At 45.9% G+C, this 22,095-nt stretch overlaps 2 protein-coding genes across 7 annotated transcripts in view; both read right to left on the bottom strand.

Moving 5' to 3' along the window:
- lmx1bb (LIM homeobox transcription factor 1, beta b) overlaps positions 1–2,750 on the bottom strand; it is a 43,913-nt gene extending 41,163 nt beyond the window's left edge. The window contains 3 exon segments of the mRNA XM_084694776.1: positions 1,117–1,303; positions 2,079–2,201; positions 2,500–2,750. Coding sequence (XP_084550902.1) covers positions 1,117–1,303; positions 2,079–2,148 — 257 coding nt within the window. The 5' untranslated portion in view covers positions 2,149–2,201; positions 2,500–2,750.
- A 9,698-nt stretch (positions 2,751–12,448) lies between these two features.
- The window catches only part of mvb12bb (multivesicular body subunit 12Bb), a 30,047-nt gene continuing 20,400 nt past the window's right edge, over positions 12,449–22,095 (bottom strand). For 3 of the 6 annotated variants that reach the window (XM_084695296.1, XM_084695294.1, XM_084695295.1), the window contains 3 exons: positions 18,155–18,210; positions 16,706–16,765; positions 12,449–12,827 (listed from right to left, as the gene is read on the bottom strand). In XM_084695296.1, coding sequence (XP_084551422.1) covers positions 12,771–12,827; positions 16,706–16,765; positions 18,155–18,210 — 173 coding nt within the window. In that variant the 3' untranslated portion in view covers positions 12,449–12,770. The remainder of the gene's footprint in view (positions 12,828–16,705; positions 16,766–18,154; positions 18,211–22,095) is intronic. The other 3 variants (XM_084695297.1, XM_084695299.1, XM_084695298.1) reach the window with 2 other exon arrangements.

Genomic DNA, 22,095 nt, shown 5'->3' with positions numbered 1-22,095 from the left:
GCGGTTGCTAGGACATTATCACAGTGATCTGTGAAGGCCGACCGACACGTCGCCGAAGCTGGACGAACGGCCCATGAAACACTGATGCTGGAAACTCATTGTCTGATGGACGGTGTCTCGCTGAGAGCTTCAATGACCCAATAATTGCAGTAGTGTTACAAAGCACAGATACAAAAAGCTTAAATTGAGTGACAAGCAGAAGAGCAGTCATGCGGAACACGGTACGGTCGGTCCAAAGGACGGTCTGCTATACACGGCATCAACTGAACCTAATTAGATGAATGATCCTACTCTTCATTCTTTAGACGCAACAGCATAAATAATAATAATAAGAGCAAAAGTAATAATAATATGCGCTTCTGATGACTATAAAACAATAACAATACTAACGTAACTTTTAATGTAATTATTTAGGGTAGGCTATTTAATAAGTACAATCAAAAATAATTGACGTGTAGGTTTTTTGGAAGGCCTGCAACAGTGCAGGTTAAATTCGTTTTTATTAATCTGTTGCAGAATTTATAGATTTTAGTAATATTATTGTGGGCGTCATAATTGTTTTGCCTAATCATAATTAATGCCGTTGTCGCAAAAAATATATATAGGCAAATAACGGACTTAAGCGGAACAAAAAGAAGAGTTAGCTTATACTTGTGAGACCAAAATAGTCTTAAATAAATAACGTCTGTCTGTGTGTGGGTGTGTGTGTGTGTGTGTGTGTGTGTACAAGCTACTTCAGTTTTGGTTGGACCATGTCCTCATTAAAGAACGCACCTACAATATTTTAAAATCTATATAATAAATAGCCTATCTCTGACCCGGCCGTCAGAAGCTTACTGGCTTACAATCGGCGAGCTAATAGGCAACTTTTATTTCCACGGGGGACTTTTAAATTTTAAATGAATCTTTGTTAAATCTGTTTTGCTCACTGGCAGGATTTTTTTTAAATCGAGTAACTTAAAACCTATAGGGAAATTATTGTGCTCGGTGGAAAGATACAAAATTCAACCTACAGACATTTCCTTCACGCCGTTCAAGCTTTCCTTGTCCTAGGTTACAATCGATTGAACACACATAAAACAGGCTATACATACGGAATATAAATATTGTCCTTACTGTTGGTAGTCGTGTTTGCAGTATAGTTTCCTATCCCTTAAATAACAGCTGGTAGACAGAGGCTGCTGACAAACAGTGCAGTGCAAACACTCTTCGTGCCATGACGAATCGTTGACTCTCATCAGGAAGCGGTCAGAAATTGGACGCTGGCATCCTTCACAAACAGACTGATGATGGCACTCCGTCCCTGCAGTGGGTACATACATTAGTAAACAAGTTTCAATTGTGTATTAATTTGTTCCTAGATCCATCTATGTAAATATATTGACTAACAGATAATGTAGGTTACTCATGGAGTATTATGCTAGCACGAGTCCACATAATTTATAACGTTGGGTAAGTAACTTCACAACCCTACATGCTGTGTTAATTCATGTTGTCCAAATGACAGACATCCTGAGCTTTCGAGTGATATCATATGTGGAGGTCGGAACTGTTAGAGCAGATTAGGCTACTTTTTCACATAGCTTAACAAAAAGCATAGGCTTGTTGTGAATGCAGGCCTATATCGGTGATCATTACAAAAATACATTTATCCTTAAATTGACACTTGTTTCTCTGTACTTCAGGACACTTTGACAATGTCATCAACGTAATCGACACGAATTACATTTAACCCTACAATAAATACCACTGAATGTTGTCAGCATTAAAAGCATCAGCATAGCATTTACTTAGTTATTTGTTTTATTTGGTTTGTTCTTATGTTGTGTTTCATTTTGCTAGCTAGTCAGGAATTTAATATGGCACAGTAGCATAACTGTAATTAAAAATAGATTTAAGTTAGTACACAGGCCTGCACAGGTGATATGTTGTCCATGTGAGGAAAAGCCGCAGCACGCTTATGTTTTATTTCCGGCAAATGCACCATTTAGGCCACTTTATGACTTCGACATGGCATGATCAATCTAATTGTTGTTATATTTTTTTTTCCTTTTTTCCCCAATAGTGTTAGGACTCACCAAGCCTGACTCCGATAGCTTGACCCGATCGAAGTGGATGGTCTTCAATTTTTATGCCGTCCAACATCATCGAGTATTTGGAAAGATTTCTCCCCGAGAAACCGCGTTCCAGACACTCAGGACCTGTTGCAATATCCATAACAATATACGATCAGAATTGTCTTCGCCTCTGGTGGACAGCCCTGTGTGGTTGATGAGACAAGCCTACATGTAGATGCACAGAAGTCTGCTCTTAAGCTATTATGTGTTCCGAGAACGCTTTCAGTTGGATTCATGCAAGAGTAGCCTAAAAGTAGTCCTCAATGTTATGACTCGTCGCCTATTTTACAGCTGTTGTTTTTGTCCTTAAGCAACATATCCCTAGGCCTGTAGAATGTAGCCTAATGATTCGAAATGACGATAAAACACTGCAAGAAGTCACCTGTTAGTTTGTCAGAGCAGGTAGATAAGGCTACGGCCAACTGCGTTTTCTTTGCAAGCGCCCGGCTTTGCAAGGGATAACGTAGCCTTGGTCTTTTTCTAATAGGCTATTTACCGTATAAACAGACCGACGAAGAAAAAACACTACAAATCCAAAAAAATAAGGGCAAAATCTTCCAAAACTTCTTCTTAGTTGCTGTATGCTCTTCGGTTCCCTCTCGCTTGAAAAGTCCAAGACCGACACTGAAGCGACTAGATCCTCCCACAACGAGATACTTTTTCAGTCTGTTTACTGGCATTGGGATGCTATTGGTTGCACAGCAGTGCGCTCAACAGAATAGAATGAATTCCGCCCTGTTAAGATTAGAAAGAGCGTTGATATAGGCTTATATATATATTTACAAAAGAAAAATTAACAAATAGGCTACAGTCATGGCCTACGTCATCATATCACAATTTGATTATTTATTATAATAATTTGACACTGTTAACTCTTACAGGCCTATTGTTTTTGCAATTATTACACAAACACAAATCATAATGGGCATACATAGGCTACTTTGTTAAATGTAGCCTAAACTATTTCTTTATATTATTAGGATTTACAAGGCTACATGCAGTTGAAATAGCTTAGTGTATATAGGCTCACAGTTCCGAATCGCTTACATTAGTCACACCAAAATGTGTTGGCTGCCGGATTCGGTGTACCTTGCCTGATCGTCCAAATCTAGATCTTTCAGATTTATTTTCGTCTTTCCCATTAGCTTTCCTACTGAAAACGAGCACAGATAGGCTTTAGGCGCAGTGCGCGTTAGAGGTTTGTTATCACATTCTTTGTTGCATTGCCTTGTCGGCCATAACCTTGTGACACCGTGCACCTGGCGATGGATCGCGATAACTGAGCTCCGCGCCAACAGGACAGTAGCCTTAACCCCGAGGTAAGATACGTGTATAGCGCCGTGACAATTGTTTTGATATATTGACAGATCAGATGTTTTTAATTGTTACGTCTAATTGGCCAGCAATCGCTGCTGTATAGGCTATACAGCCCTCAGACAATAGAAACAAGGCCTATACAAATGTGCAGCTTTTCTTCACTAAAACAGGCATGTGTAAAGTAAATCTAGGGACTCTAAATCGAAGTGTCAGATATTTTTTCAAGTCAACATTTAGAACGATATATGATAATTCAATGTAACAAATTCACACATGGGATTTGACTAAAAGCACAACTCAGACTATATTCACAGGGATGAATTGTATTGTCCCGGCATTAGACCAATCGGGACAGTTCTTTCATGTAGGCCTATGTTTTATCAATTGCACGACACGTGTCCTCAATTGTGGCTGAGACGTGGCCTATAGCCTTTATACCCAGATCCATTGGTACTGGGAAGCAAACCATGATTCCAAACGACAAAACATAAATTTAAGATCTGTATTTTCATATCACACGATTTTATTTCAACGCGTGATTGTCAAACTCCGGTCTCCATTGATAAGGTCGGCAAGGTGAGGAACGCTGAGTCGCCTGTAGATAAATCACAAGACGCTTAACATTATTTGTCATGCCGGCACGGCTCTTGCTCCTGGGATGTATTGCCCTAAAGGCATTTCAAGCGTTCTTAACAGATAAGCAAGCTGTGGTCAATTTATAAACCCGGCTGTCTTCATGCAGGAGACCCAATAGGCTTATAACGTATAGTCAACAACTAGCCTAATGGTCTTCTCGGAGGAAAATCCCACGGTGTGATTTTAGTTTCGGGTTAATCAAGCACACCATGGGCTAAGTGAAGCAAGTGAAGATAATTAGGCGTTTAGATCGGCTATGATCTATTTATCCCCAAATGTGTAGGCCTAAATCCAAATTACGAAGTTATGTCATGTCAGAGATGTATTATATGTAAAACATATAATACATTGTCTAGTTGGCCTACATCAAACTTAAAGCGGACACCGAAATAAATTAGAGCGGGATTCTGCAAGCTCAACAGTTTCAAAAGGCCACGACTCACTATAATGAATGCACTTATTCTGACATTTAATCTTATGTTAGTAGGCTACGATATTTTAATATATTATGGCTACATTTGATGATTCGATCCGATATTTGCCTACATTCCACGGTCTTGTAAACTAACCAACAAAATAACGTTGAATTAAGGCGGCAATATGGGCAGATATCCCGCACATAGCCTATATGCTATAGTTTATTCATTAAAATATGAACAGCGACACGCAAACAAACGAAATTAATAATTCGGATCATCATTATTATTGTAAACATTAGGTTTAACGTTAAATTAATTCTAAAATAAATATGTCAATGATACAAAGCTTGTTGAACAAAGGAGCATAGCATATAGGCGATAGCTTGAATGAAATTACACGGGTTTTGCCGAGAAAGGTCTAAAAGGTATACAACTTAATTGGATGTATCATATAATGCAAGCTTAGGTTTTAGTTACCTCATATCCATGCGTGGTGTTGATATCTTTAGTGAAGCATCGGAAAGGTAGTTTGGCTCCAGTGTGCAAGCACTGCTCTCTTTGCCCTCTGGTGTTGTGAAGACGAATTGTTCGGCTGATGCGAAAACCTAGACGGAAACGGCAATACATGTATATTTTCTTAAATCTCACAATGAGAAGGAAATAAAGCAAAATCCGGCGTATGCGATTAAATTAACTGCGATCCCAATCAATTAATGAAAGCATGCAACAAAATCATCATATTCTCCCGTGGTTTTATTTGAGGCGCCTTCTAAACTTCGTATGCAGCAGGTGTTACATGGACTTGAAATGTAAAAAAGAAAAAAAGTAAAACGATTTTGTATAGCTTAATAACCAGTGGTTTCTTCCCACAAATGCAGTGTTGGTTAATATTATTAAGATAAATATTCAGGAACAATTCTGCTTGTGAGGTACTTTACTATTTTTGAACTTGAATTTCTACGTATTTTTTTAAAATACAAGTAGGTCTGATCTTGGTGAAACGCAGTAGGCTATAGGCCATCATGCAAAGAACATGTGTCCGAGTTCCGTACATGTCAGTAATAAACTGACCCAAAACTAAACATTGTGCAATCGTGTCGAATCCTGTTAAATCTGATTTTACATATGGCCGACAGATAATACTGAGATGAAATTATCGGCAAACTATGAAGAACAATCAGACTGCCTTCTTTTTATCACTAGTAGACCATGGTTGCCTTAACATAGTCATCTTTCCGATTTTTATAAATTAAGTGTATTGGTTCAAAGAATTGTTTTGGCCGAGTGGTTATCCATATTTGAACAGGTTTACAATACAATATCTATACACACGCAAACAAAATAGATGTTGCCTTTGTTGGCAATTACTATTTTGCAAATGCCAGAGTAAACTTTATATGAATCACATACAGTGGTTGTAAAATGTAATGGATTCCAAATAGCCTATTCCTTTCAAATCAACCTGAGTATTTTGTCATTGTCCAACAAATAATTTAGGAACACCTTTTATAGTTTAGGCTACATTGACTACGTTTGCAACATGATCAATTTAAAGTAGATAATAATTAACGTACCTGTACATTCGTTCAATAACTTTTTGATTCGAACTATTTCAATATATGTCTATGCTGTGGATAATGGCCGGGTTTCCCAGATTCGTTAAGAAGCTCTTAACACTAAGAGCTTCTTAAGAGCATTCTAAGAGCGTTCTAGAGCGTTCTTAGAACGCTCTTATGAAGCTCTTAGCGTTAAGAGCTTCTTAACGAATCTGGGAGACCCGGCCAATACCTATTTGGCTAACGATATATATGAAAAATCATCGGCAATTGCTACATTAGTCAGTATTACAATATGAGACTCATGCACAAACTGATGGCCTTGGCCAAAACACAGAACACGATCAATTGCAGTGTTTGAGGACTTTAATAACTAAAGTGACTTCAGTTACATTTTAACGGGTTTGCTTCCTCGAGAGCCTGTGTAAAATAAAAGAGGTCAAGTTGTGCACGTTTAAAAAAAATATACCTGCAAGTGCAACCATCGACTGACAATCATTTGATCAAAAATGTGTGAATCCATCAATTAGTTGGCATATACCAAAAGCGCCATAAAGATGAACATTCGACGCTAAAGCACCTACTGCTTGCAAATATAGGCTGCCTATAGTAACAAAAAAACATTTTGTACGGTAGTAAATACATACCCAAAAGACAAACACACAGCTAATTTTTAACCAAACCAACACATTCTTATAATGTGAATATCAGCTCAATAGACCCTCAAAAGACCCGAAGCCACTTCTCAAATATATATTTGACAATGCTTTCTAATACATTTAGAACAACAACGATACCACCTGCTGGTCACTAGACTCGTTGCACTAGATCGCTTTATAAGGAGGGGAAAAAAATGTATTTCGTGCCATGGGTATCTCATCTCTCCTCTGCCTAGTGTCATGTCCAAAGAACACGGGGCAGTACCTCCACCCAGACACTGTGAACACCACTCGAAGAGCCAGGAACATTCATATGGATAACCATGCTACTTCTGTATAACTCAGGTCCTACATTGATCTGAGGCATTACACAAAAACTTGTCAAGCGACTGTTTAAAAGGCTTGTGAGATCCAAGTTTGGAAGGGATCTTTTGCGCATCTATGAGCCGGGATGCAGAGTCTGAAGGGCTAGAGAAGGGCTGAACGTGGCCAGAGAAGGGCTCGTACGAACCCCGTTACCCAACATCTGGAGAAGTGAGCAGGCCGGTGAGGCTGGAACTGTTTCTGTGAGAGAGGACAGAGAGGCCGGAGCAGACCGCTCTGAGCAAACAACTCGGATCTCATCAGAACAAACCTGTTGAATTCTACACAGAAATGTGTGAACATACATGAGTTGCAGATGATTATAGAAACGTATGTGCTAGATGTGTTTTCCGGCTGATTTCAGTGTCTACAATGGCAATAGAGTCTGAACTCCAAATAAGATTTATTGCATCTTTCTTTGTTTCTTGAAACATAATGTTTCCCCAGCACATACGCAAGCCGGCACGAGGCTCTCCGAATGATCTTCACAACAGACATACACTTATTTTTCTCATGTGGGGCGCATAAATGATGTGTGTGCTGCCTAAATTACATGTGCCTACAGACCTTGTGGCTACGAGGACTGAAAGACATTCTAAATAGATCTCCAGGCCCCGGGGTTGTGTACAAAGCTGTAGGGCTGCTGAATGCCGTTTAATTACATGTGTTCTCAATGCTCTGCATGTTGCTATGGGTAAAATACTTTTTATTACCGAGTGGCACAAGTCCTTTTTCATCATCAACACTACTCAATGGTGAATCGATCACAGACGGCTCTGGAAACACTGACCTCAGTTCAACAGGCATGAACATCCTATTGCATGTTATGGGAACCAGGGGCCAGATGCCAATCTCAGATTAAAATAAAACACTGTCAAGTAAACAATGAAATCAAATAATTGTCGTTGTTAGTCATCATTTCATTCAGTAACTTCAATAAAAATGAGTATATCCCTGTGGATTTGGGGGCCAATTTCAATGAGTGTATGTGTGTGTGTGTGTCCATCTGTATGTGTGTGTGAGTGTGTGCGTCCATGTGTGTGTCCGTGCATGGCTGTCTGTGCTCGTGTGTGTGTGTGTGTCATTAAGAGGTTCAACTTCAGAGAGAAGGTAGAACTCCAGCAGATGTTTTTCAGCTGGGCGGATCTGATGGTGAGGATCTAGACAGCCACTGTCACCAGCGAGGCGTTCCAATCTGTCCTGAACATTAGGCAGAGTCGAGCACCCCTCTCCCCGCCCCCGCCACCCCGCCCACCTTTCCCCATGCCTCCCCCCGTCTCAATCACTGCCCTAAACAGGATGTGCTGCTGACTACATCTGCTGCACGGCCTGTAGCTGCTCTCTCCTATCCCGACTGAAGGGGGAGACCCAGAGCAGAATAAGCCTGGGACCGACTGACTAGCGACAATGTTCTAATCTATAATGTTTAAGGAATTGAATACTTAATACTGACTTCTGAGGTGAAAAAATTCTAGGCAATTTTTTTTTGGGGGGGTGGTGTTTAGATGTCAATATTAAGTATTTAATGTCTTTTAAAATTAAAAACATTATGTCACAGATTTATTTCCATAGCCAACTGGCAGGTTTGAAGGTGAGGATACAAACAGGCTAGTAGGCTAATTGGCTAACTGGCTAGCAGGCTAACTGGCATTATTAGGCAAGCCCATCTGGGGCTAGAGTACAAGGCTTTGAACTCATGGTCAGGAGGAGGTCACAGCAAGCATAATAATTGACTGGTTTGACTAGTTAACCAGCCAAATGTTAGGAGTAAAAACAGAAACATATGAAGGCTAATTCATACTAAAGAAAAAAATGTAATCAACTTCGAATAGACCTGTGTTATGAATATGGTATGGGCACACTGAATGATGTAAGGACAGAAAGAAAAAACAAGCTCCCCCTCAGGTATAGGTATCAGAGAGAGGCTGATTGTTCCACTGTGATCTTTTTGGTCTTCAGGAATTTGTCCCACCACAGTCCCTGGGACTGGTTACCAGTTTGGAGAACCTGTGCCCTGTGAACTGACCTCTGTCCCCCCCTGGTCCTGGCTGGAACCAACAACCCCCCCAGGCCTCCTGGGAGTGCTCCGACTAACAAGAAAACTGCTGGGCCAAATCTCTCAGTGCGGCTCAACGTTTTCCCCCCGGACCACTTTCAACTTAATAAACATCTTAACTAGCCTGGTGTCCCTGGGGAAACAGATCCTTTGGGCAGACCAGCTCAGGAGCTGCTGGTCTTTATTGCTACCAGGTGGCCGGGCTAAAGAACCCAGGCCAGCAGTAAATGTCCAATAAAATGTACATGGCACCTCCGTAGGTGGACAGGGTCACCGCACCTGTCTGTGGAGCAGGTCGACCCTCTCTCCACTCTCCAGACGACCTAGCGAGCCCACGTCCTCCAGCTAAACCCCCCTCCCCCCTCCTGCTATGCCTAGCCACACCTTGGCTGGCACTGGGTGTCCATCAGGGACCTACGCCGTTGTCTGCGTCATCCTCTTCCTCCTGATACCTCCACTGAGAAGGGACCCATTAAAAGTTCGAACCAATCACATCAGCCTTGTTTACGACAAGCTGCAACATATGAGACCTGTGGCAGCAGCTTGCCTCGGTCTGTCCAATCAGAGCACACCGTCCTAGCCGGGGGATAATTGACTAGCAGGTTGTGTAGAGGTCTGGACACAGTGCAGAGCCTCTTTGATCTCACTTGAAAGGAGTTAATTGATCTGTGTGTTACTGGCTCCTCAGACTGTAGCGCTCCCGGGAGGGGCAAAAAAGACTAACTGGTCATCAAACGACCAGAGATTTTTAGAGATAGAGAGAGAGCGACAGAGAAAGAAAGAGAGAGAGGGGGAAAGGGAGAGAGAGAGATCACTTCACGCCCTGCTCCATCCTTGCTCAATTACAGTAATGCAGCTCACATGGCCTTGACAGAAAGGGGAGGGAGGAGAGATGTGTGGGGAGGAAGAGAGAGAGAGAGAGAGAGAGAGAGAGAGAGAGAGAGAGAGAGAGAGAGGAAAGGGAGCAAGAGAATGAGAGAGGAAGGGGGACAGAGCAAGAGAGGGAAGGAGAGAAGAAAGACAGGGAAGAAAAGCGGTGGAGAGAGAGAGAGGGAAAGAGAGACAGAGAGGGAGCGAGAGGGGAAGAGGCAGAATAGCCGGGGCTGTTTGAGATCATTCACCGTGCTGCCTGCTACACGGTGAGACAAGGTGGTTCTGATATCCCTGTTCCCCGGGAGTCCTGTTGGGCCTTGTTAAAGTGGAGGTGAAGGCCGGACCACATGTCCACCCTCTTCCTACAAGCCTCAGTGGGTTGTTCTCCTGCCTGACGACATCACAGAACAGCCAAGACAGCGCCAGTCCACTGGTCCACGGCAGCTGAGAGCTAACAGCCTGTTAGGGTACTAACTGTCCCACCACCTCCCCCAACACTGCTGTGGATGAACCTGCAGGCTCGGCCAAATGCTCTCAGTTGGTCTCTGGCCTTGGTCTCTGACAGACCTCCAGCCATCACCCACTACCTCTCTGTCCCAGGTCGCCACAGAGAGGGGAAACAGGGCTGTCAGGGGCAGAGTGAGGGGCTAAGCCAGTCTTAACACAGCTCCTCCAACCACCTCATAAATACAGCCTTCCTGTTCCCCATTCCCAAAACAACCCCTCCAGCTCTCTCTTCATGCTTCCACACTGATCCATGTCATGCTCACGGGTGTGAGGTTAAAAATGACCCCGGTACATCTGGCTGACTCTGCAGCCAACGCAGCTCTGACGCATACCCAGGCTGTGCAGAGTGGGACAGGGTCAAGGGTAAAAAAATAAACATAAAGTATGTCTCATGCCATGACAAACGACAGGAATAGCAATGGAGTTTTACGCAGGTGTCCTAAAATAGATGAACATGTGTTGTGCTTAGATACACAACATGCCTCCTCCTCAAAAAAAAAAAAAACTGGGCAAGTCAGGCCTTTCAACTTTCAGCAGGGCTTACACAAAACAGAGGGCCAAACGCAAGGCCTCGCCGTTTTCATTTTACAGTGTGGTCTCTGAATATCATTATTCTTTTCTATATCATAAAGTGGAACTCGAGGGGGGCGGGGGGAAAGTGAAACCATGTGAGTCGGCTTTTTGAAGGGGCGGGCGTTGGGCATGGCTTGTGAGGGAGCTGTGGTTCTGAGAGCTCATCTGGTGGGCTGGGTCCTTCTCCCTCCTGCTCACCACCACAACGCCCCCACAGAACCGGGCCAGAGGACCAGCCACAGGCTCCGGGAGGGACTGGCTGACCTGCCCAGCTCCCAGACGGCAGAGCCCGGGAGACCCAGGGACACGGTGAACCTCTCCACATCTGCTGGAGCTCAGGGAGAGCAGTCAGAATGTGATGGATCAGGTGAAAAGGGGTTTAATGCTAGTCAAGGTGTGGGAAGGGAGATACTGTGGCAAGCTAACAACTGACACTCACAAAGAGGTGGGGAGGGGGTTGTCGACCCAGCACAGTAAGAAAGAGAGAGAGAAAGAGGGAGGAGTAGGAGAGAGGTTATGTCATTACCTCGTTTTGTAGGCCTTGCTTTTCTCAGCCTCACTCTGAGGATGAGCTGGTACTGTTTTCAATAAGAACGCCTATTCTTGTAAGACGTCAGTGTGTGTGAGTGTGTGTAGTATACAGGCACATGTATGTGTAGCAGTGTGCAGTTTAAGAGTACTGTCGAGAGGAATCCTGTCAGAGGCTGTCGCTGGCTCCGGGGAGATAGGTGTCACCCTCATGAACGAACGTAGAAAAGAACAGGAGAATTCAGGGAACTGCATCCAACAGAACAGAAGACAGACCATAATATTCCCAGGGTTGTCATCTGTTCTTCACATCGCTACACACCTGTAAATAACCAAAAGCCAAAAGCCATTAGGAATTTCCAGATATACCGATGCTGTCGACCGAATTTGCAAATTCACAAAATTAGCAGGCGTGTCTAATGAAGGATGTGGAGATGATTACATGAACGCCATTTTCAAACTAATTGGTTCTACTAAGGTGGACAAACAGGTTCTGATATTTTCATTAGCAGAGATTTTTTTCAGCAGGTGTTAAGGTACAAACCGAAGAATATAGGCTAACCCGAAGAAACATGAGTCTCACCAAGCACTGTGAAGTTTTTGAGAGTAGGTTTCTGCGTGAGAGTGTGTGAATGGGAGAGATAGAGCGACAGAGATGGACAGAGAAAGTGAGAGCGAGGAAGAGAGTGAATAGAGAGACAGACATGGATGGTGTCGTACATCAGGTAGTCTATAACACTTCTTCTTCTACCATATATGGACACCTGATTCTTAACACCAAAAGACACACACAAGATCACAGTCTTTAACTATCACACTTTTTTTCTTTTTCCCAAAGTAAACATTGTTAACTGGAAATATATATTTAATTATTTAAAAGATGTAATTAAACAATTTTTAAATAAAAGTATTATATTTAAAATAATAGTATTACATTTAAGTGTTGCACCTTAAAGGCCATAATTGAGCTAATACTTCATGTAATAATTAAACGTATTGTTTAACCCTATGACACATGTCATAAATCACAATTCACACAGCACTTCTCATTGGTTACTCTCATAAATTAAAACAAAATAATTGCTATTGTAAATTCACAATAAAAAATAACTGCAGCTCTTCCTGGAAGTGTGATCCATGTTGAAGGTGTTTTATGTCAGGAAATGTCAAGGATTTCCGCATGGCTGGGCAACACTGCGCTCCGTGCTGAAGTTGTAGTAAAACTGCAACATAACACAAATCCAGAAGATCATTAAGACAGTGGGGAAACATATTACTCTCTCCACACAATCATGCATACACACACAAACAGACAAGCGCGCATACATGCTTTTTGACTGAGTTAAAACTTTGTTGTGCCAGTTAAATGGAGTCTGAAGAAAAAATATGGGCAAATACTGACCCCTAGTGGACACATGTGATCATGACACCAGTGAGAGGGAAATGCCTAGTCAACCATTTATTTAAAAATGTTAACTATATTTCTTCTTTAGTGGACAAACAAAATCTCAGAATAGAAGGTGTGACTAAGCTATTAACGTTTACACTTGAGGCTGTACTGAAGACAGTAAATCTTAAATGATTTGTCTTCCTGTTGTTTTACATGCCCTTCATAAAGGTAATAGCAGTCAGTGACAATGATCAGATGAATTTTAAAAAAAAATATATTAATACACAAACAAACTGCAATACTGAATCACAGCACTAGGGGATGCTGTGAGATCACTGAAACTGCTTTTTGAAATTCGCATTCACGTCTTCCAACGTTGCAGTGACTGGAGAATAGACCACCACACTTTCTCCATCTCTTATCTATCTGGAGGAAGATTCAAGTTACACAGAAGCATCACATGTCAAAAGCCAGTTAGTTATAATGAAATTCAAAAAAGACACCTGGCTAAAATAAATAAATAAACAGGTGTGTGTGTGTTTGTATGTATGTGTGTGTGTGTGTGTGTGTGTGGATGATGGATGGGGGACTGGTGTGTTATCAGGAAGAGCATGGATCACTGTCTGCCACTTTTACATGCAGGTTGACAGGACAGTGACACAGTAGAACATGGGCGTCCGTCCCCTAGATGAGCAAAGCTTCATTTCCTGTCCCTGCTTCGCCGCCAAAAATATTTGACATGTTGTCTTCATTAATGCCACCTCTATTTGGAACTCCCCCTTTCAGACTTTCTCTCTCTCTTCTGCTCTCTCTCGTTCTCTCCCTCTCTCTATCCTACACACACACACCAACACACACAGGCTGTCTCAAAGCCATCACTTCATACATTCACACCGGCACACACACACACACGCACACGAATGCTGAGATGCATACATGCAAAGGTGTTAACGAACACGCTTGTCACGCACCTTCTCTGCGCCGTCCTCACTGGCACTCACGCTCTCACACGCTCACTCTGAAAATCATTAGCAACCCGCCAACAACAACATTTCTCAGCAGTGCGAACTACATAGAGACGTCAGCTCAAATCGCTTACTAATTAACACTTAAAAAGACACAAATTAGATATGCGTGGCTAAAAGCAATTATAATCTCCGCAAGTTTTTCCGAGTCATTTGGGAAATGAAAAGAATGCCTAATTGCTGGAACCAACATCATCTGAGAAATGGCTTAAGTGATGCCTGTTAGGAAATATTCTTATCTACAACACTGTGATTAACGCAGTTTTCCTCAATTACATGTGCATATGTTAAATACCACCTAGTACATCTCCTTTATGTATGTATTTTTAATAGAATTAGAAATCCGTCAATTAGTACAGTAACAATCTGTCCTCGTGTAGACAGAGGGAAGGAGACCTGACTAGAGTATGTTGACCTTTACTGGACAACAGAAGGTACAACAGAGACTGTAACAGAACCTGCGTCCGTTTACCGTTACCATGATGTCCGTTTACAGTTACCATGACGTCCGTTTAGCGTTACCATGATGTCCGTTTACGGTTACCATGAAGTCCGTTTACCGTTACCATGACGTCGGTTTACTGTGTTCTCCAACAGAAGGTACAACAGCGACTAAAACAGAACCTTCTGGACTAGCAGGGATGTGATCCTAACCATGCCATGTTTGGAGATCACTTCCAACAAACCTACACTGAATTACGACTCAAATTCTTGCAATCATACAAAAATAGAATGCCATAAGTCCATAGCTATTTCTATCTTTATATTATTATAGTATTTATGTAACAATATAAAAAATCACAAACTACATTTTCAACATCTGGAGTTTTAGTGTTATAATAAGGAGAGAGAAGTAAAAATATCACAATGGTGAAGGATGTTTCCTCCTGGAAACTAATTATCAAGCTAAGCAGTGGCTTCATCCCCATCAGCCTGGCCCCACCATTAATCTTGTGCTGTCGTCCACTTCACTAAATCCTGCGTGTTACACTATCTCACATTTACTTCATCAGCTCCAGCACGGCAGTAATTAATGGTTCCTTGTGCCCTTCCCTTCCCTCCCTCCGTTCTCTTACCTCATTCCCTCCTCCCTTTCCTTCCATCTCTCCTCCCCTCTCCTCTCCTCCCCTCCTCTCCTCTCTTCCTTCCTTCCTTCCTTTTACTCATTCCTTCCCTCCATCCCTATTTCCCTACCTTTTCCTTCCTTCCTCCATCCCTTTTCAACATACCATGTATTTAGGGGGCTGGGGGAGGAAAGGAGGGGACAGCGGAGCAGAGGAGAGGAGGGGAAGAGAGGAGAGGAAGAGAGGAGAGGAGAGGAAGAGAGGAGAGGGGAAGAGAGGAGAGGAGAGGAGGGGAAGAGAGGAGAGGAAGAGAGGAGAGGAGAGGAAGAGAGGAGAGGGGAAGAGAGGAGAGGAAGAGAGGAGAGGAGGGGAAGAGAGGAGAGGAGAGGAAGAGAGGAGAGGAGAGGAGGGGAAGAGAGGAGAGGAGGGGAAGAGAGGAGAGGAGAGGAGGGAAAGAGAGGAAAGGAGGAGAAGAGAGGAGAAAGGAGAGGAGAGATGGGAGAGAGGAGCCTGTGGGATGAGCTGCCAGGCTGTCCTGTCTTCACCATCAGCAGACCACACCGGCCGACCACACACGCACACACACGAACACACACACGAACACACACACATGCACCCGCGCACACAGTACTACCTGAGCTGACAATGAGCATTCTGGGTGACCAAATGACAAGATGGCAACTCTGTGTGATTTCTATACCATGTGACAGCAGAGGCAGGGTGCAGAACAGACACCCGGTTTGATGAGGGACTGTTTGCTCTGTAACACATCTCCAACCCAACAGCACCTGTTCCCTTACACTGGTCTGTCACATCCTGCCAGTCGTGATACCTAGATAATGCGCTAATGAGAGAGAAGGGGTGTCACTCTCTTTAATGCACACACACGCTGGCAGTACACACACACACACACACTCGCAAATGTGTGCACACGCACCAACACACACATACGTACATACACGTATATACACACACACACACTTTTGGCTCAAAGGCATGTCGCTATTTCTATCATGCAGGTAGCTCCGATTTCTTCCCCTAGCAACGAAGGGCTGCAGGCTCCCTCGTTGGTAACAAGGTGCTGTGTGTACTGACTGTATTTGCCGGGTATAAACCCTGATTCCCCTCGTGCTGAGTCTGTCGTGTGTGCAGGCTGATTGCAGCCAGAAACAAGTGTCACTGTTTAGACTACAGACTACAGGGAGTCAGATGGCTGAGCGGCAAGGGAGTCGGGCTAGTAATCAGAAAGTTGCCGGATCGATTCCCCGCCGTGCCAAATGCATTTCAAGGCACTTCACCCTACTTGCCGCGGGGGGGAATGTCCCTGTCGCTCTGCAAAATGATGTAATGTAAATGTACATGGCATTCTGACTTCCTGTTCTGACTTCCACTTCCGGTGAGAGGAGGAAGGCCTTCGAAGACTGCAGAGAGCAGCGTCTGAGGTGTCTTGAGTCTCTCTGCTTTCAGAGTGAGAGCAGGCTGCAGCCCTCCAGTCCCGGCTTAGCGGGGCCAGACGGGCCGTGCCGTCTCAAATACTTCATTACAACCTCCCCAGACCTGTTCGCTTTGCATTCTGGGCCGGCAGCGCCCTGCGTCAGCCGAGCGTGGCGCCCTCCACTCACCTCCTCCTCGATCTCTGCCAGGGATTTGATCGTAATGCCCATTAAATTGACTTGCTGCATCTGAAATCAAAAGCAGAGAGAGGGAGAGAGAGACAGAGGGGGGGAAAACAAGCGCCATGGCGATTAGGCTGATGGCTAAGTTAAGCCTGGCTTTAATCCTATCCTTCTCCGTGTCAATACAAAAAGAGGCTATAGTGACAATCCCAGCTAGCCAGCCAAATGGACTTGGCCAGCTACCCCCCTATTTTACACTCAGTCTGGAGAGGAGAGAGGACAAGAGGGGATATGGGACAAGAACAGGGGACAGGGGAGGAGAGGAGGGGAGGAGAGAGGAGAGGAGGGAGGAGGGGAGGAGAGAGGAGGAGAGAGGAGAGGAGGGAGGAGGGAAGGAGAGGAGGGGAGGAGAGAAGAGGACAGAAAGGGAGAGGAGGGGAGGAGAGGAGGGGAGGAGAGGAGGAGAGGAGAGAGGAGAGGAGAGGAGAGAAGGGGAGAGGAGAGAGGAGAGGAGGGGAGGAGAGAGGAGAGGAGGGGAGGAGAGAGGAGAGGAGGGGAGGAGAGGAGGGGAGGGGAGGAGAGAGGAGAGGAGGGGAGGAGGGGAGGAGGGGAGGAGAGGAGGGGAGGAGGGGAGGAGGGGAGGAGAGGAGGGGAGGAGGGGAGGAGAGAGGAGAGGGGAGGAGAGGAGAGGAGGGGAGGGGAGGGGAGGGGAGGGGAGGGGAGGGGAGGGGAGGGGAGGGGAGGAGAGAAGAGGACAGAAAGGGAGAGGAGGGGAGGAGAGGAGAGAGGAGAGGAGAGAGGAGAGAAGAGGACAGAAAGGGAGAGGAGGGGAGGAGAGGGGAGGAGAGAGGAGGAGAGGGGATATGGGACAAGAACAGGGGACAGGGGAGGAGAGGAGGAGAGAGGAGAGGAGGGGAGGAGAGGAGGGGAGGAGAGAGGAGAGGAGGGGAGGAGAGGAGAGGAGAGAAGAGGAGGAGAGAGGAGAGAAGAGGACAGAAAGGGAGAGGAGGGGAGGAGAGGAGAGAGGAGAGGAGAGGAGGGGAGGAGAGAGGAGAGAAGAGGACAGAAAGGGAGAGGAGGGGAGGAGAGGGGAGGAGAGAGGAGGAGAGGGGATATGGGACAAGAACAGGGGACAGGGGAGGAGAGGAGAGGAGAGAGAGAAGAGGAGGGGAGGAGAGAGGAGAGAAGAGGACAGAAAGGGAGAGGAGGGGAGGAGAGGAGAAAAGTGGAGAGGAGAGGAGGGGAGGAGAGAGGAGAGAAGAGGACAGAAAGGGAGAGGAGGGGAGGAGAGGAGAGAAAGGAGGACAGAAAGGGAGAGGAGGGGAGGAGAGGGGAGGAGAGAGGAGGAGAGGGGAAAGGAGAGGAGAGTGAGGGGAGATCAGATACAAGCAGTGTGAGCACTAGGAGGAGGACAAGAGGCTGAGGTTCTTGTTTACAGAAGACTAAAATACTCACTTCTCCGCTAGGGCCGATATGTTTGTCAGAAACCATGAAGGGTATGTCATCCACGACTGAAAGGAAAAGAAAAACAACCCTGAGTTGATAAACCCGATCACTCCCCATTCTGCATATGAAACATTTCAACAGGGCTGAATGTGACAATATATAATAACAGTGCAGCTCACCCCCCCCCCCCCCCCGAGCCATCTCTCGATGGCAAGAAGATGAAAGCCTTTCTGATCCTCCACTGTATTTGAGCACCTCAACCCTTCCACCCCCCCAGTCCCTTCCACTTTAATTACTCTTGATTATTCCAGATTCTGTCTCGTCGGGGAGATGCGCGTCTCCAAAACAAAGACGCACTCACACTCGCGCCGAAAGAGGGGAGAGGACGGAGACAAAACAGTCACCGGATATCAATTTGCATGAAAATAAGCGGCACTATTCGGCAGGCGAAAAAAAAAAAAAAAAGTGGATTGAAACGAGGACTTGCCAAGAGCGGTGGTGGTATAATTAGCATTTGACCAAACAAACGAGCTTCAACAGAGCTATAATTAAGCAGGGCTGTAATTAAGTGTATGCCCTTTATCATAATGATCATGGTTAAAACGGTGTGATGGCTACTGTTGATTATTCATGGTGTAACCCCTATACTGGAGCAGTCTGAGCATGCCCAGGGTGTCAAGGCTGACAGGCTAGAGAGCAGGCCTTTGTTTATGAAATACATTAGAGCCCAAATTACCGACGGGTGACAGGGGACACAAAAGCTCTCTGTGCCAGAGAGAGAGGGAAACCTGCTCGACTTCACTTCCAAACTCCAAATTAAGAAAACTCCCCGACTTCCTCTCGCTGTGGCGCAAACATCGAGTCAGTCAGCCTCCTGGCACAGGAAACAGAAACCATAAATGGATGAAAGGGCTTCTTATGAGACGCTTTTTGGAACTGATACTGCAGTTTCGTAGGAAATATTACGCGCAGTTTAAAAGGATTCTTCATTCGGACAGTTTTCGACTTTCCCCAGATTCATGGTTCCTCTGCTTTCCCCTCGTGTGGATTTCTGCTACAACGAGATCTTTGTGGTCCAGCCCCACAGCTCTCAGGACCTCAGGCCTGCAGAGCAAAGACTGACTCATTCAGTCTCACCACACCGACCCTAACTCACACCTACTGTAAATCAGAGTACTGTAAGTGCAGAGCCAGGAAGGCCAGAAGGAGCCTGTTTGGCTGACATCTTTGCTCCCCCTGTAGCCCCCACATCCATCCCCCTCCACCCCTCCCCACCACCACCACACCAATATGACCCAGTCTTGGTGTGTCAGATCCACCTCACTCAGAGCTGGCCAGGCTCCGTGCTTCTCCTCCGCCTCACTGTTGCCTGCTCCAGCTGCAGTCACAGCTAAAGGGGCTCTCTGGAACTGCCCGGCAAGCAGTGATTGGCTGAATATGATGGCTTGTTTAAGCCCATAAAAACAAGAGAATAAACATGTGTTCTCGTGTCCCGACGACCGCCGTGGGGGCTGAGGGGTAGGCGGGGGGGGCGGGGGGGGGGGCAGGGGATACATTTGAATCGATAGCCAGCAAGCAGAAGCTGGAGTGTGCAGATTGCGGCCTGTGATGGATGTGTGTCGCAGGCGGATGAAGACACGGCTGAAGACCGGCCCCTCTTCTTTATTGTTCAAGGATTCCATTCTAAATCGGATCTCACTTAGTATTCCTCCACCATCCATACTGGAGGGCCCCATCTCTCAGGAGGAACAGGGGGGGGGCAGATTGTCCGGGGGCGGGAAATGGATATGGCACCATACCAGTGACGGGTCCGGCACTGGAGAGGATTGAAGTCATGTGAGTCCAATCTTCTGGCCCGAGGCTGGTGATATGAAGCGTGCCTCTGCCCTCTCTGACGACCCAGGCTGCAGTCTGTTACAGGCACATCAGTGAAGTCACAGGCCAGCACCAGGGGTTCTGGGAAAGCTGTCCCTGGTATTACAAGCTGGGTGTTACAGGCTGGGTATGACAGTTTAACGTATGCCGGGGAAAACATATGCCTCCTGGTGGGATCTGGCACTGTGTGAGATCAGCATCCCCCCATGAGCAAAACGTTTGAGAGGTGATTAGGATGACGACAAGCGCGGAGATGATGATGGCGATTACGGTCGTGAGGATGACAATGGTGGTGAGGGTGATGATGATGATGATCGTAGGGGTGATGAAGATGCAGCGCTGACAACGTGGTGGCGGCTCGTGGTGATGACGGAGGTGGCGAGGGGGTGGGTGTTGAGGACAGAGGGTCTAGACAGCGAGGCCCTGTGGTCTGACTGATGCTGGTGTAAAGAACAGAGTCAGCAAAGGGCCCCGTGTGGATCATTGCCTTATTAATGGCTCTGCCAGGTGCAATGAGGAATGGCTGCATTGTCATCTCCAGTCCCTGGGCTCAGACGGATGACTGTTTGAGGACGGGGCAGGGCTTCCTCCAACGCGGCGCCGAGCTCCTAATCCCTCACACATCTACCGCTGGATGCACTGTCACCCGGCAACCTCAGCTGTCCCGGTATCAACCACGCCAGGCGACACGCACACATGCACCTGCGCACGCTCACAGGTACACCCACACACACGCACATTTACCTTTTAATTTAGTCATTTAGCAGACGCTCTTATCCAGAGCGACTTACAGTAAGTACAGGGACATTCCCCCTGAAGCAAGTAGGGTGAAGTGCCTTGCCCAAGGGCACAACGTCATTTGGCACAACCGGGAATCAAACCCGCAACCTTCTGATTAATAGTCCGACTCGCTAACCGCTCAGCCATCTGATCCCCCCACATTTACGAGGTATTTTCTGACGCTGACGGATGGAGCGCCACGTGGGAGTGATCAAGCGAGCCTCACGTTACCTGGACCTCACCTCCGCACCGACCACACGGAGAATGTTGATGAACTTTTATTTGGGCGCTTCACCGCCCCTTACAGGATTGAATTGACCTCTGTCCACTGTGATTATCCAGGTGGATCTGCACGGCGATCCCATCGGATAGCTAAGCAGCGCTCACATCGTAGGTAGACGTTTATACTGCGGCAGCATCCGGCTTGTCAACAGGCTCGCTTGTGGAAATACTGATTGTGTATTTCCTGTCAGGGGGCGAGTATTAGTTTGGAACAGAAACCCTGAGCTCCAGTATACCACGTCCAGGTCGTACTGCCTGTCAGTCATCAGGATAATGGTGGAGGCTCCAGCAGAGGCAAGCGGCGGGAGGAGCCCTCTTGCCCACTCACAGCCCTTAGCCCCTCTCTGACGTGAAGAATAGTGCCCGGCCCTGACAGCATCTCCCAGACATATTGTCGTTTACTTTGTCGCCGGGGCATGCCATCTGTGCCATGCCTGGAGACACTGTGTGGCGAGGCTGCGGCAGGGAAGAGGAGAAGGGGGATGGGGATGGGGAGAGAAAAGAGGAGAAGAGAGAGAGAGAGGAGAGAAGGGAGATACAAGAGAGGAGAGAGGAGGAGAGTAGCAGGGAGAGAGGGGAGAGAGGAGGAGAGGAGAGGGGGATGGGGAGTGCTGAGAGAAAAGAGGGGAGAAAGGGGAGGAGTGGGGAGAGAAAAGAGCAGAAGGGAGAGAGGGGAGAGAAGGGAGATAAGAGAGGAGAGAGGAGTAGAGTAGCAGGGAGAGAGGAGGAGAGAGGGAGAGAGGAGGAGAGGAGAGGGGGCCCTCAGTAACTCTGCTGCCACGGCAGGTCATTAGTCAAATTGCCTAATGAGAGAGAATACAAATGGCCCCCTACCCTGACAGGAGGAATTTTGGAGGTGTCAGAGTATCTGACCCGTGCTGTGGGAACAGATGATGGCGCGCTGCTATTTTCAGATTATTTTAATGACTATGAGCTCGATGAATTCCATTCTCTTTTTTTTCTCCATTCTTTTATCTTTTTTTTTCTTTTCTTATTATTATTCCACAATACCT

This window comes from Hypomesus nipponensis, chromosome 28 (genome assembly GCF_054491055.1).
Source record: "Hypomesus nipponensis isolate SF chromosome 28, ASM5449105v1, whole genome shotgun sequence".
NCBI lineage: Eukaryota > Metazoa > Chordata > Actinopteri > Osmeriformes > Osmeridae > Hypomesus > Hypomesus nipponensis.
This window is presented reverse-complemented; position numbering and strand designations above follow the sequence as displayed.